At 60.3% G+C, this 12,639-nt stretch overlaps 2 protein-coding genes across 3 annotated transcripts; one reads left to right on the plus strand and one right to left on the minus strand.

The window, feature by feature from the left end:
* Positions 1–3: 3 nt before the first annotated feature.
* On the minus strand, positions 4–3,936 carry IFT46 (intraflagellar transport 46). Of its 2 annotated transcripts, XM_062014256.1 has the most exons (12): positions 3,886–3,936; positions 3,641–3,805; positions 3,423–3,568; positions 2,861–2,935; positions 2,660–2,753; positions 2,270–2,398; positions 1,749–1,870; positions 1,271–1,337; positions 993–1,053; positions 683–768; positions 218–341; positions 4–132 (listed from the first exon to the last, which is right to left on the minus strand). In XM_062014256.1, exons 1-11 carry the CDS (start codon positions 3,913–3,915, stop codon positions 246–248), a joined length of 1,071 nt encoding a protein of 356 aa, XP_061870240.1. In that variant the 5' UTR covers positions 3,916–3,936; the 3' UTR covers positions 4–132; positions 218–245. The 2 variants fall into 2 exon arrangements, with proteins under 2 accessions (XP_061870240.1, XP_061870239.1); XM_062014255.1 differs by having other exon boundaries at positions 4–341.
* Positions 3,937–4,328: 392 nt separating this feature from the next.
* On the plus strand, positions 4,329–12,543 carry ARCN1 (archain 1). Its single transcript, XM_062014134.1, has 10 exons — positions 4,329–4,435; positions 5,613–5,876; positions 6,476–6,655; positions 6,829–7,034; positions 7,536–7,697; positions 8,243–8,408; positions 9,599–9,746; positions 9,993–10,101; positions 10,268–10,472; positions 10,898–12,543. The coding sequence occupies exons 1-10, from the start codon at positions 4,433–4,435 to the stop codon at positions 10,985–10,987; spliced, it is 1,533 nt and encodes a 510-aa protein (XP_061870118.1). The 5' UTR covers positions 4,329–4,432; the 3' UTR covers positions 10,988–12,543.
* Positions 12,544–12,639: the final 96 nt, after the last annotated feature.

The raw sequence follows: 12,639 nt of genomic DNA on the forward strand, positions 1-12,639 counted from the left end.
CTGTCATGGGGAAGAGCTATTTTTAATGCTGAACCATTGGAAACAGGTCAGAAATAGGGCTGTCAGGCAGCTTCTGCAATCAACGTGGTGAGGAAAGTCCTCCTCTGTGAATGTGGCGCAGCTTGGCGGTGTCTGTAAAAGCAGAGAGGCTGCTCAGGTGCTGCGCTGCTTCACAGGCTGCGTCGTCACACCTCGGTGTCCAGCAGCACACGCTGACCCACGAGATGAGGGTTCACCCTGAAGCCTCAAGGGAAGCTGAAGACTTCTGCGTCTGCTGCTTGTGAAGGTGGGTTGGATGGTGGGCTCCTGCCCTTCTTCCCCTCAGCTAGGGGCTTGAAATGCTGCAAGGGAAGGAAGGTGTTAGTGCAAAGACTCGAGGTTCATTCATCTGGGCCCACACCTGCACCAGGGCACAGGGCTGCCTCTGCTCTGCAGGAACTCCATGCCCAGCAGGCGCCCTGGCTTCAGTGGAAATGCCTTCTGGGTACTCAATGTGGTGTCCCGACCTCCCTGGGTAATACTGAGGTGCCCAGGAAATGAGAAGCTACAGAGACGTTCTCTGTAGCCCTTTACCAGGGTCGTCAGCCACTTGGCAGCCCCACAGCACAGCGGAGGCAGATGCAGGTAGCTCTGCGGCGCCTCAGCCTGGCTGAGCAGCACCTGCCCGTGGCCATAGACGTACCTGCGAGTTCTTGAACTCGGAGTAGAGGGAGAAGAGCACATGCAGAGGCTGTATCCGACTCTTGTACACAGGGATGTCCAGAATGGCTGCAGGCAAGAGCAGAAGCGTGTAAGCGTGTGTGCTGCCAGTAAAGGCTGAGGTCCTCGCTGCCTGCCGCTGCTTGGGCTTCACTCAGCACAGAGCTCCCTCACTTCTGACAGCAGCAGAGAGTGACCTCAACTAGTGAGGGCTGAGCCCACGGCTGGAGGTCTCCCGTTGGAGGTGAGGCAGTGTGGACCAGCAGCACTTTCAGCACAGTGCCTTCCCTTACCGCACAGCATGTCGACGTACTCGGGCAGGTCGCAGCTCATCTCTGCTGTCGGGAGCCCCACCTGGAACAGACAGCGCTGTCAGCTCTGTGCCCGCATGGCAAGAGCCTCCCGGAGCACAGGGGCTGCCTGGGCAGCAGGCAGGAGTTGGGGTGTTCTGCTGCTCCCCTTCTACTGCCCCGGGGAACAAAGGCGAGCAGTGTTAGGCAGTGCTGGCAGGGACCTGGCCTGCAGGGGTGATGGTGTCTGACACCGTCTGTCCATTGCTTGGACTTTTTACCTTTCCCAAGAGCTCCTCAAATTCTGGGGACCACTCCTGCATCAGAGTCTCGATGTCAGGCATTGGCCTGTGGGGAAGAGAAGGCCACAAAGCTCAGGATGGCACAGAACCACGGTGGCTTCCTGCCCCGGGCTGCTGTGAACGGGACCGGTGCCGTTCTCGCCAGCTGAGAGCAAGCTGTGCCTCTGCCCTGGGGCCATGTGGGCATGTCTGTTTGTCAAGCCAAGCCCAGGCTGGCTAAGTGGCAAGATCTGCATGCAAGCTGCTAAACTAACTCAGGTTAGAGAAAGGGAAGTGCAGGGGGGCAAACGGAGCGTCCTGCACACGTGCACGGTGTCAGGGATGAAATCAGCAACGCCTTCTCCCTCAGAGATACTGTGAGAGTTGTCCTTGGCGCTCCCACACCTTGCCGCCAGCCTCCCAGGGAGTGAGCCCATGCTGCAGGGTGTGTGTGAGGGTGGGCTGAGGTGGTGCTCACCTGCTGTAATGCACTGTGGCTGGAGGTTTGCAGCGGTGCAGCTCGTTGATACTTTCAATCCAGCTGTCAATGGCTTTGGGATTCTGCTCGGCATCCTCCAAACTCTTCACTTTTATTTGCTGCTAAGAGAAAAGACAATACAACCCTGGAAGCGTTTCTGTGGTGTCTGAGGGCTTTCCTTGCAAGACCTGTGTTTGCTCCCAGTTAACTGTGGCTTTTCTTTCCCTAGTTGCACTGGTCTCTGCAGACAGGAGAGCAGCTGGCAAACCAAACACAGAGCAAAACCAGGTATTGACAGCCAGAAGGAAACAAAGCTCCAGATGCAGACAATGGATCCCAAGTTGTACTGAGAGTTGCCTGAAGCGGGACTTAGATCAGTGTACAGCTACAGGGGACAGGGAAAGGTTTGGGTTTTGTATGTTTAAAGCCAAGTCATCAGTTGTGCTGCAGTCACAAAGTTAAGGGTCACAGGGAAAGGCTTTGTCTGTGCAGCACGTTTGAGCTCCCTCTCCCCAACTCACTGTGATGTTGTGCTGCTTGGAGTTCTCGGACAGCCAGAGGGACAGGACAGTGGGATCCGACTGCTTGGTCGAGGGCTCGTCCAGGACCAGCAGCCCCAGGTTGTCGGGCTTCCCATCGGGGCGGGGAACCTGCCGTCAACACAGAGCCTGGCTGCTGCAGACGCCCAGAGTGGGGAGCTGCTTGGGACAGGGACCTCCCCGGGGTTTACAGATCAGACCCTAAAAGGAGGTGGTGGACGTGTTGTTTTGCATGGGAGTCGTTTGTATGGGGCTCCCCGAGAAGCACGAGGTGTTGGGCAGGGGAAAGGGCAGCCCTCGCCCCAAATCACGTGTGTGCTGTGTGTGGGAGAGGACTCAAGTTCCACGGGTAGAACCCGAAGCAGCTGGTACCTTTAGGAATGCATCAATATCTCCAACTGCAGGAATAAAGTCCGGGATAAAAGGCTGCAGTTTGTGCTCAATCTCTATTGTTTTGGGAGTGTACCTGGAAAAAAGCCACCAGCGCTGTGTGGGTGACTGTGAACAGCCCTGCCAAACCTGACACAGTGGCAGAAAGGAGAGCAGAGAGTGGGTCAAGCCCCTTCTCCTCACCTCTTGATGTACTCAAACAGTTCTTTGATCTCAGAAGACACGGGTAGGTAGTCATAATCTGCTAGATTGAAGTCCCTAAAGGAAGGGAGATAAATGCAGGCGCAGATTAACATGTGGTGGGTTCTGTAGACGCAGGAGCTGGGCCCCAGCTGTGCCAGACAGTGCTGAAGGAAGCCAAAAGATCGTGTACTGGGCTGAAAAGATGTGACAAGTAAGGAAAACCCTATTGGGCCGTGTTTTGCCTTGGTCCTCTAGCCAAAAGGGGCAGTTGTATGGGCGACAGTTGCTGGTGATCAGAAGGATGTGTGCAGGGGTTGTCAGAGTGGATGAGCGCTCCGTCAGGGCCGCAGCTGGGGTGAGTTTTAGTGATGGTTTGGGAGTGGGAAGGGGGAAGGGTACGAGGGAGGTGAATGATGGTTGAGATGGTGCTTCTCTGTCTCGGGCTGCAGGTGAGAGCAGAGGCTGGCTGGCAGCGTCGGTCGTTCCCTCCCTGCTCACTGGAGGCGGAATGGACCCCTGCTGCCCCCCGCCCCCGGCTCCTGGGGCCGGTAGCGACACTCACCCGTCCAGCGCGGCCCCCTGCTCCTCTGCTTCCTCCTCCGAGTCGGTTTCGGAAGAATCCTCCTCGTCCTCATCGTCATCATCATCATCATCATCATCCTCGCTGTCGCTGGCGGCGGCGGGGGAGGCCGAGCGGGCCGCCGGCCCCTGCGCGAGAAGGAACCGGGCCTGACCGGGGGCTCTGAGCGGGGCCCGTCCCGCCGCCGGCCCCGCGCGTACCTTGCCGCCGCTGCCCTCGTCGTCGCTGCTGCGCTCGGCCCCGCCGCCGCCCGCCCCGGCCCGTCCCGCCCGCCGGCGGCTCCGGGGGCGGCCCGCGCCGCCCTTCTCGTCGCCCTCCTCCAGCTCCAGGCTCTCGTCGTACGGCTGGTTGTCGACCAGGCGCTTCTAGAGACAGACGGAGGCGGTGAGGCGGCGCCGGCCCTGCCCGCGCCCCCGGCCCCGGCCCCTGCCCCTGCCCCGCTCACCGCCCGCGGCCGCCGCCGCGCCGCGGCCATGGCAACGCGAGCGCCCCGGCCGCCCCGCGCGGCGCCCCCTGGCGGACGGGAGGCCGCCCCGCGCCCCGCCCCGCGCCCCGCCCCGCGCCCCGCCCCGCGCCCCGCCCCGCGCCCCGCCCCGCGCCCCGCCCCGCGCCCCGCCCCGCGCCCCGCCCCGCGCCCCGCCCCGCGCCCCGCCCCGCGCCCCGCCCCGCGCCCCGCGCCCCGCCCCGCCCCGCGCCGCGCCCCGCCCCGCGCCCCGCCCCGCGCCCCGCCCCGCGCCCCGCGCCCCGCCCCGCGCCCCGCCCCGCGCCCCGCCCCGCTCCCCGCCCCGCGCCCCGCCCCGCGCCCCGCCCCGCCCCGCGCCCCGCCCCGCCCCGCGCCCCGCCCCGCCCCTCGCCCCGCCCCGCGCCCCGCCCCCCCCCGCGCGAGAGGCCGCTTCCGGCTGGGGACGTGGCCCGGCGCCGCCATCTTGTGCGGCCGCCCGAGGGAGCGCGGAGCGCAGCGCAGCGAGGGACCCGCCGCCGCCGCCGCCGCCATGGTGGGTGAGCGCCCGGCCAGGGGCTGCTGCGCGCCCGGCGCCGCGGGGACCCCCCGGCCCAGCGCGGCTATACTCGGCGCCTCGGCCCTGCGCGCCCCGGCCCGCGCGGCCTCCGCTCCGCCAGGCCCGGGCGCAGGCCGCCGGCGGAGCGCTCGGCACGGCACGGCGGGGCGGAGCGGGGCTGCCGAGGGATCCTCGGCCGCCGCCGAGCAGGGACCGGGGCGTGCGCGGCGCTGCGGAGCCGCCGGGGCCTGTCAGGCGAGTGGCCGCAGCCTCCGGGGGCTGTGGCAGGGGTCGTGCAGGGGGCTGGGGCCGCGCTGCGGAGCGCCGGGCGCGGGCACTCACGGCTGGAGTTCCTGCCCTGCAGTGCTCGGCCAGACGTGTGTCCGCAAATTGTCAGTCTGCGGGGTCCTGCGGCAGCCCAGCCGGGGCCTGGCGGCTCTGCCCAGCCGGGCACACGGAGCGCTGCCGGCCTGGGGCTGTGTGTGAGACTTTCTAGTACTTGCGTGTCAATAATAGTCCTTGGAGACCTGAAGGATTTTAAGTGCAGAAACAGCATTGTGCTAAAAAAGTTAATTAAGAGAGCGATCCATGAGTGAGAAATTGGAGGAGGAGGAGGGCCGAGAGAACGAGAAAACAGGCTGGCTGTTGCCTCGGTGGCTTTTTATTGTTGATGTGATAAGGTGTGTGAAATGCCTGGGAGAGTCATCCATGGGTGGTGGTTAATAGAGGTGCCGATATTCTGCTAACCTGGCTGCCCTGTAAACGTGGCACTGGGCAGCTTGTTTTAGAGCGTTCCTGTGTGTAGATGTAAGCTGGGGGCAAACTGTCAGAAAGCCCAGTAGGAAAGTGGAGGGGAGGCAGGTGGCTACAGCTCCATGGGCGTGGGAACAGGCTGAGCTGACGTGTCTGCCAGCAGGACCACCAATCTCTGCTGCAGGGTGATGCAGGGACAGAGAGTGGATTGCAGACAGACAGGAGCAGAGGCTCTCCTCGTGCATAATTCAGCTGCTGGGGCCGGACAGACAACAAGACTTGAGGTGTTGCTTGAGGAGAAGCAGCTGAGGGGGTGCTGGATGTGAAGGTGCGGGGCGGGCAGCAGCGCTGGGGCTGTGCTGCGTGGTGCAGGAGGCCTGGCTGACCTCCCCTCCCGCCCTGTCCCCTCACTGGTGCTCAGGTGCTGTTGGCAGCCGCCGTCTGCACGAAGGCGGGGAAGGCCATCGTGTCGCGACAGTTCGTGGAGATGACGCGGACGCGCATCGAGGGGCTGCTGGCGGCCTTCCCCAAGCTGATGAACACGGGCAAGCAGCACACCTTCGTGGAGACTGAGAGCGTGCGCTATGTCTACCAGCCCATGGAGAAGCTCTACATGGTGCTCATCACCACCAAGAACAGCAACATCCTGGAAGACCTGGAGACACTCCGTCTCTTCTCGAGAGTGGTAAGGAGGCGTCGCTGTGGCAGCAGCCAGCAGGCGCGGTGCTGAGCTGCTGCTGAAGGGCCTCCACCTGCCAGCTGCGCTTCCCACAGCCCCTCCCTGACCAGGAAGTAAGCTCTGCACCTTCATTGCTGCTTCTGAGCTGCAAGGAGAAATCCTCAGCTGCAGTTCAGCCACGGAGGCCAAACACACGACTGGAAATCCAGTGTTTAACAACATTCCCACTGTTTTTAAGATAACACCCTTCTTCCTTCTCATACCACCATGCTGTTGCAGCCTGTGGTTGTCAGAAGCACAGCACCACTGCACGTGCATTGCTAAGCAGCAGGTTGGTGCAGCTGCCTTCATGCAGCCCAAGAGTCATCAGGAACTTCATGTTTAGGTGGTCCTGAGGGAGTGTTTAAGTTCTCAGTTAGGAAATACTAATAGTGGCTAAACTTCATCTTGCTGTGTATCATAATGTAAAGCCATGAACAGCAGCTTAAGGGTGTGCTGGCCTTGCACAGGGTCCAGTGCAGCTGTGAAGCCTGGGGGCGGGAGAAGGGAAGGACTTACACCGAATTGCCTGTAGATACTCCCTGGAAATGTTTCTCCCTGGCTAGATCCCCGAGTATTGTCGAGCTCTGGAGGAGAATGAGATCTCTGAGCACTGCTTCGACCTAATTTTCGCCTTCGATGAGATCGTCGCCCTGGGCTACCGTGAGAACGTCAACCTGGCACAGATCCGGACCTTCACCGAGATGGACTCTCACGAGGAGAAGGTGTTCCGAGCCGTGCGGGAGGTGAGTGGGCAGGGCTGCGGGCCCGGGGTGGCCCCTCTGCCGGGCAACGCTGCAGCTGCACAGGCAGCTGTCCCTCGGCTGTGCTGCCAGCGCCCGCCTGGCGCCGCGCACAGGACGCATGGGCAGAGGCGGGGGGTTGCCGAGCCCAACCCAGCTCCCGCCTGTCGCTGCAGACTCAGGAGCGCGAGGCCAAGGCGGAGATGCGGCGCAAGGCCAAGGAGCTGCAGCAGGCGCGGCGCGATGCCGAGCGGCAGGGCAAGAAGGCGCCGGGCTTCGGCGGCTTCGGCAGCTCGGCCGTGTCGGGGGGCACCACGGCCGCCATGATCACCGAGACCATCATCGAGACTGAGAAGCCCAAGGTGTCACCGGCGCCCGCCAGGTGAGCCGAGTGTGCGGCGGGCCACGGCGGCACCTCTCCCGCGGGCCCTCTCCCGCACACACCCGCTCCGTGTGTCGCCCTCCCGCTGCGGCGCTGTGCACGAGGAGACCGGCAAAGCCTCCCTTTGGTTTTGCCAGGCTGCCCGCGCTCACCTCTGAGCCTGCCACGTCCCTGCTGGCAGCCTGCTGTAGGCTGTATGTTCTGAAGCCTCCCTTCCTGCAACGCAGGAGCACTTGTGCTGTGTAGTACAGCAGCACCCTATAGTCTCTCTGCAGTCCTTGCTGAGCAATGGCCTTGTCGTTTTGTGTGGGGAAAAAGAGGTCCCAGCTACCAGTAATGCACAGAACAGAACCCAGAGCTGCAGCATGACTTAGTGCCCTCTGTAAGGCCATCAAAGGAGGCTGCACGCTGTGGTGTTGGAACACAGGCCTTAAAGAGAACCGAGGGAGGAGGAATCTTATGCCCTGAGCTGACTCGGAGATTCTTCTGTCTTTTGTTTAGGCCTTCAGGTCCCAGTAAAGCCTTGAAGCTGGGTGCCAAGGGGAAGGAGGTGGACAACTTTGTGGACAAGCTGAAATCAGAAGGAGAGAACATCATGACTTCCGTGGGCAAGCGCTCGACAGAGGCAGCCAAGGTCCTCGCTCCTCCTGTGAACATGGAGAGGTGGGTATTGCCCTGGCTGGGAGAGCAGGCTCCTCACGGCTCCCTCTGCCCTGCAGTCTTGCGGTGGGACCTGGCTTCCCGTTTCCAGAGCAGGTTTTTTCCTGCCCTTCAGGTCCTGTGTGCTTGCTTGGCCTGTCCATTTCCAAAGATGGTGGGCAAAGCCTTGGGAAGCATGGTGGCCAAAAAGCAGATGGCCAGTTTGATTAGGAACTGCCTCAGCTACCATGGGACTGTGCCCGTTGCTTAGCTGGGGTTGGGAACTTTCCTGTGCCTTTTCCCATTGGAGTAGCTCATGGAGTAGCAGAGGTACCACCTCTTTGTGGTTCAGGATGGAAGTGTTCACAGTTCTTTCCTCATGTAGCAATTCAGAAGCTTTTAGTGCCGGGAATTTTCCCTGCTGCTCCTTTTGGGGCCATCACACTCTCGGGGGCACCTGCTTGTTAGGTGTAGCCTGTCCTTGCTGAGCCCTGAGCTCTCCAGTGGCCTGTAAGATACTTTCCAAGCACGGCACGTGAGAGACCAGCTTGTTTTTCTGTCGGTCTCAGCGTGCACATGAAGATAGAGGAGAAGATTTCCCTGACGTGCGGGCGTGACGGGGGGCTGCAGAACATGGAGCTGCACGGCATGATCATGCTGCACATCTCCGAGGAGAAGTTTGCACGGATTCGCCTGCACGTAGAAAACGAAGACAAGAGGGGAGTGCAGCTCCAGGTAAAGCCCCTTCCGTGTCCTGTGCAGGGGAACTTGCTTTTGCTGCTGTCCGGGGCAACCAGAGCGTGGTACTGTCCTGTGCTCTTGTCCAAACCTCAGCAGATGTGCTGACAGTGGGAGCAGTCCCTGCAGATGCTGCAGCAGCAGAAAGGCAGGGCCAGCTCATGCTCGAGAGACTGAAGTTCACTTTGGGAAATGTGGCCTCATGCACTTATCTGCCTGCCCTCAGAGCCTTATCTGCCCAGTAATGCACTGAGCTCTGCTGCAGCCTGCTCTGCTGCTTGGGGCTTGTTGTTACAATGTGAGCTGTGCTTGTGGAGCGGGAACGCTGCTGTGCCAAGAAGTTTGTTTCTTGTCCAGAAAGAAGTTTCTTCTTGGGGTCTTTTGTGTTCTGTCGCTGCTGTATCCGAGGCAATTGCTGGAGCCTGTGATTGTGGTCAGTGACAGCAGCTCAGAGATACCTCCTCTCCACTCTTCCTCTCTGGTTGTGTGACCTCCCTGGGCTCTGGAGGTTCTGCCACTGTGATACGTGCTCCTCCTTCCTGAGGAGCCTGTATGTGGGTAGCCAACTGCAGGCCCTGCGTACACAGAGCGGTGGGTTCCTTATCAGTGCGTCTCCTGAGCGAGCTCCAGCAGTGCTACCACAGGTGCTGCTTCAGGTGGAAGATGAGATCAAACCCAGGGCTGATTCCTGCCTTTCTAGTGGAACTTGAAAGTTGGCTTGACAAAATCCTCTGCTTCTCTAAAGCTGCTTACTCTTGGTGAAGAGTTTTCAGGTCAGTTTGGCTGATGACGTGTGTAATACACGAGTGAAGGCTGCTGAGGGAAGTAGCGCTTCTGTGGTGTCACCGTGTTCTTCCCAGCAGCGTTAGGTTTTTCTTCAAGAGATGTGTCAGTGGTGCGTCCTCAGGGTGGTCTGTGAGATGTAAGGAGCTGTTACAGTTGTTCTGTAGGTGGCAGCCCAGGCTAGTGTGGGTTCTGCTGAGCGGACTGGCATTCTGTGGAAGGAACCCCAGGCTCACAGATGACTTGTGTTCCAGATGTGCTCCAGAGCCAGGGGCCAAGCTGATGTGTGTTTTGTCAAGAAAAGGCCATGAGATACGTGCGCCTGTCGTGTTTGAACTCGTTACCTAGACATGCTCCTGTCCATGGGCTCGGAGTTACACCCTAGCCGTGTGTTCCCCTAACAGACTCATCCCAATGTGGACAAGAAGCTCTTCACTACAGAGTCACAGATCGGTTTGAAGAACCCAGAGAAGTCATTCCCCATCAACAGCGACGTGGGCGTGCTGAAGTGGAGGTTGCAGACCACGGAAGAGTCCTTCATTCCATTGACAAGTGAGTGCAGGTGGAGGAGGCTGCTGTTGATCCTGGGCTCTGGCACCTGGGCACGTGCTGGGGGTGTTGCTGGCCCTCCCTTGCACGGTTCCTGTTGTGCTCCTCGGCATGTGTTTCCTGCAGCACGCAGGAAGAAAACAGAAAACTTTTCTTACAGTTAGGGTTTCTGTGGGCTGACTTTACACCTCAAGGGACTTTGTCTTTGGGGAGCCTGCAGGGTTCAGCATACTCTTTCTGTGCCCTCAGTTAACTGCTGGCCGTCAGAGAGTGGGAACAGTTGCGATGTGAACATTGAATACGAGTTACAAGAGGAGAGCCTAGAACTGAATGATGTCGTCATCACCATCCCCTTGCCGTGAGTACCATACGCTCCTGCTCCGGGCAGCACTCACAAGGGCTGTCCTGGATCCCACCATGTCCCTCCCTGCTCGGATCTGCTGCCCTGGCACAGCTGGTGGCCTTGTCCAGCCTTGTCCCAGCTCCATGCAGGTCAGCTGTCATCACTTCTCTGCTCGCTGTAGGTCTGGTGTCGGCGCCCCGGTGATCGGGGAGATCGATGGTGAGTATCGCCACGACAGCCGGCGGAATCTCCTCGAGTGGTGCCTGCCCGTGATAGATGCCAAAAACAAGAGCGGCAGCCTGGAGTTCAGCATAGCAGGACAGCCAAACGACTTCTTCCCGGTGCAAGTCTCCTTCGTCTCCAAAAAGAACTATTGCAACATACAGGTACGGTTGCTGCAGGATGTTGGATGTTGCTCTGACCTCTCTCAAGCTGCCTTGGTCACCTGCTGCCTGAGCACAGACACAGCACTTGGGCCCTGCCGCCCCTTGGTGTCAGCTGCCTTCAGCAGCGGCACCAGCAGCTCCAGCCTCCCAGAGCTTGCCTGCCTGTGCCTTTGTGCCTCCAAGTAATCCCTAATTCCCCTCGGGCTTCATTAGAGAGTCCATCGGTGAGCTGAAACACTTCTCTGCCGCCTGTCCCTGCCGAACTGCAGCTCACAGGCTGCTTCCAGTGGGAAATCACACCTCCCTTTTCAGGTTCCCCAAAAAGAAAGATGTTTCACTCGGGGCTGACTCTGTGGTGGGGAAGCAGGGGGTCGGTTCTGGCCTTGGGACTCGTGCTAAGCCAACTCTGCCTCTTCTCTCTGCAGGTTACCAAAGTGACCCAGGTAGACGGGAACAGCCCTGTAAGGTTTTCCAGTGAGACCACCTTCCTGGTGGACAAGTACGAGATCCTGTAACGCCAGCCAGGGGGAATCACAAAGGATGCAATTTTTAAATTAAACCACAAACCCAGAGGCCGAAGTTGATTGCGAATGTTGGGAACGCCGCAGCCCCTCTCCGCCGACACGCCCGGCTCGCCCGCTGCCTGCCCGGCTCACAGACGCTTCTGGCACAGAATCGACGTGCTCATGGGGGGAGAGGCTACGAATTTCTTTGGCAGATGTTCCCCCAGCCATCGGAGAAGCGCCATCTCCGCAGCAAGCCGGGCTGCCACGCGTCCCCTGCTCCCCTGAAGATGGGCCAGCGCTCGCTCCCAGGGCCTCCACGCGTCCTCCTTCCTGAAGCGTCACACGCTGTTCCGTTGTTGGTGCTGCCATTTCAGTTTCTCCTCGGCCCTCAGCTCTGGTTTCCCTTGGTGAAAGCGGGTGTTAAGCTCACAGGCACAGGTGCACCTTGCTTCTGCCAACCCGCCTGCCTGCTGCCCTCCATGTCACAGATTGGGGTTGTGGTGGGGCCGTGGGGCAGGAGGAGGGACTTGGGGTTCAGTCCCTCCACCCCAAGGGGTTGCTACTGTCTCTGGCCTTGCAGCACAGCCATGGCCCTGTGCCTGGGCTCCCATCCCTGCCTCGGAGGGCTCCCAGCCGCAGGCTCTGGCTCCTGCTGCAGGGGGAAGTGTCCAGAAGGGACTGTCCCCTGCACGGGCTCGCTGCCTGCTGCAGCCGCTCTTGGGCCAGGCTTTGGTGATGGCTTCATTAGGTTAGAGCCAGCTGTGTTAGAACCCAGGGCCCACTCGGTGTCTTAGGAGGTTGAAGGCTTTGCCCAGCAGCTCTGGAGATGGGGTTAGTCAGCCTGTGTGTCAGGAGCTGTCCCAAATGAGTGTTCTTCCTCAGTGCTTGTGAATGGAGGAGAAGGAAATGCCATTTTCCAAAGCAGTGGGGGCTGCTCTTGAGTACAGGCGGCCCCCCAGGGTTGTGTCTGAGGTCCCAGAGCCCGTGCTCCTCTGGCTGCCTCACAAGCATCATTTGCCTCATCTCACTGGCTGTGCTCCCTCAAACCTTGCCTGTGCAGCTTGAGGTCTGCAGGGGATTGCACCGCCTCCTGGCTCTTAGTCCTGAGCATGTAAGTGGAAAGCAAATGCTCTAGAAGTGTCTGCTGTGCTTCCCAGAGCACACCTCTGTGAGCAGGGGTGTCTCAGTTCCCCTGGGGTCCTCTGCCAAAAAACTTTGTGGCCGTTCCTCCAGCAGCACCCGGAAGGAGATCAGCCCTGTCCCCACGGGGAGGCAAGAGAGCAGCCCCCCTTCCCTAGCGCGGTAGGTGATGAATCCTGGTGACTCGGTTGCATGTGGGAGCGGCTTGTCTGTACTACTTTAAAATGGAGTCGAGATTAGTTCCACCATCCCAAGAGCTTCTATTATTGTTTTGTTTCTTTCTCAAATCGGTTGGAGGAGGATACCAAAACCGAGCCGGGACCCCCCTTTTTGTAACCCCCTACGTCCTGGCCTGGGGCATAGCGCACATTCCAGTGTACACGGAGAGTCTCCCGTCTTTAACCCAATAAAATGTTGTCCGAGGAGCTGCTTGGAGGGTCCTGCGTGGGCCGGGCGAGGCCGGGCAGCCCCGTCCCTCCGCCCCCCGACCCCGCGGGGGCGGGTCGAGCCGGGCTGGCGGC

Source organism: Colius striatus, chromosome 23, assembly GCF_028858725.1.
Source record: "Colius striatus isolate bColStr4 chromosome 23, bColStr4.1.hap1, whole genome shotgun sequence".
In the NCBI taxonomy this organism is placed as follows: Eukaryota; Metazoa; Chordata; class Aves; order Coliiformes; family Coliidae; genus Colius; species Colius striatus.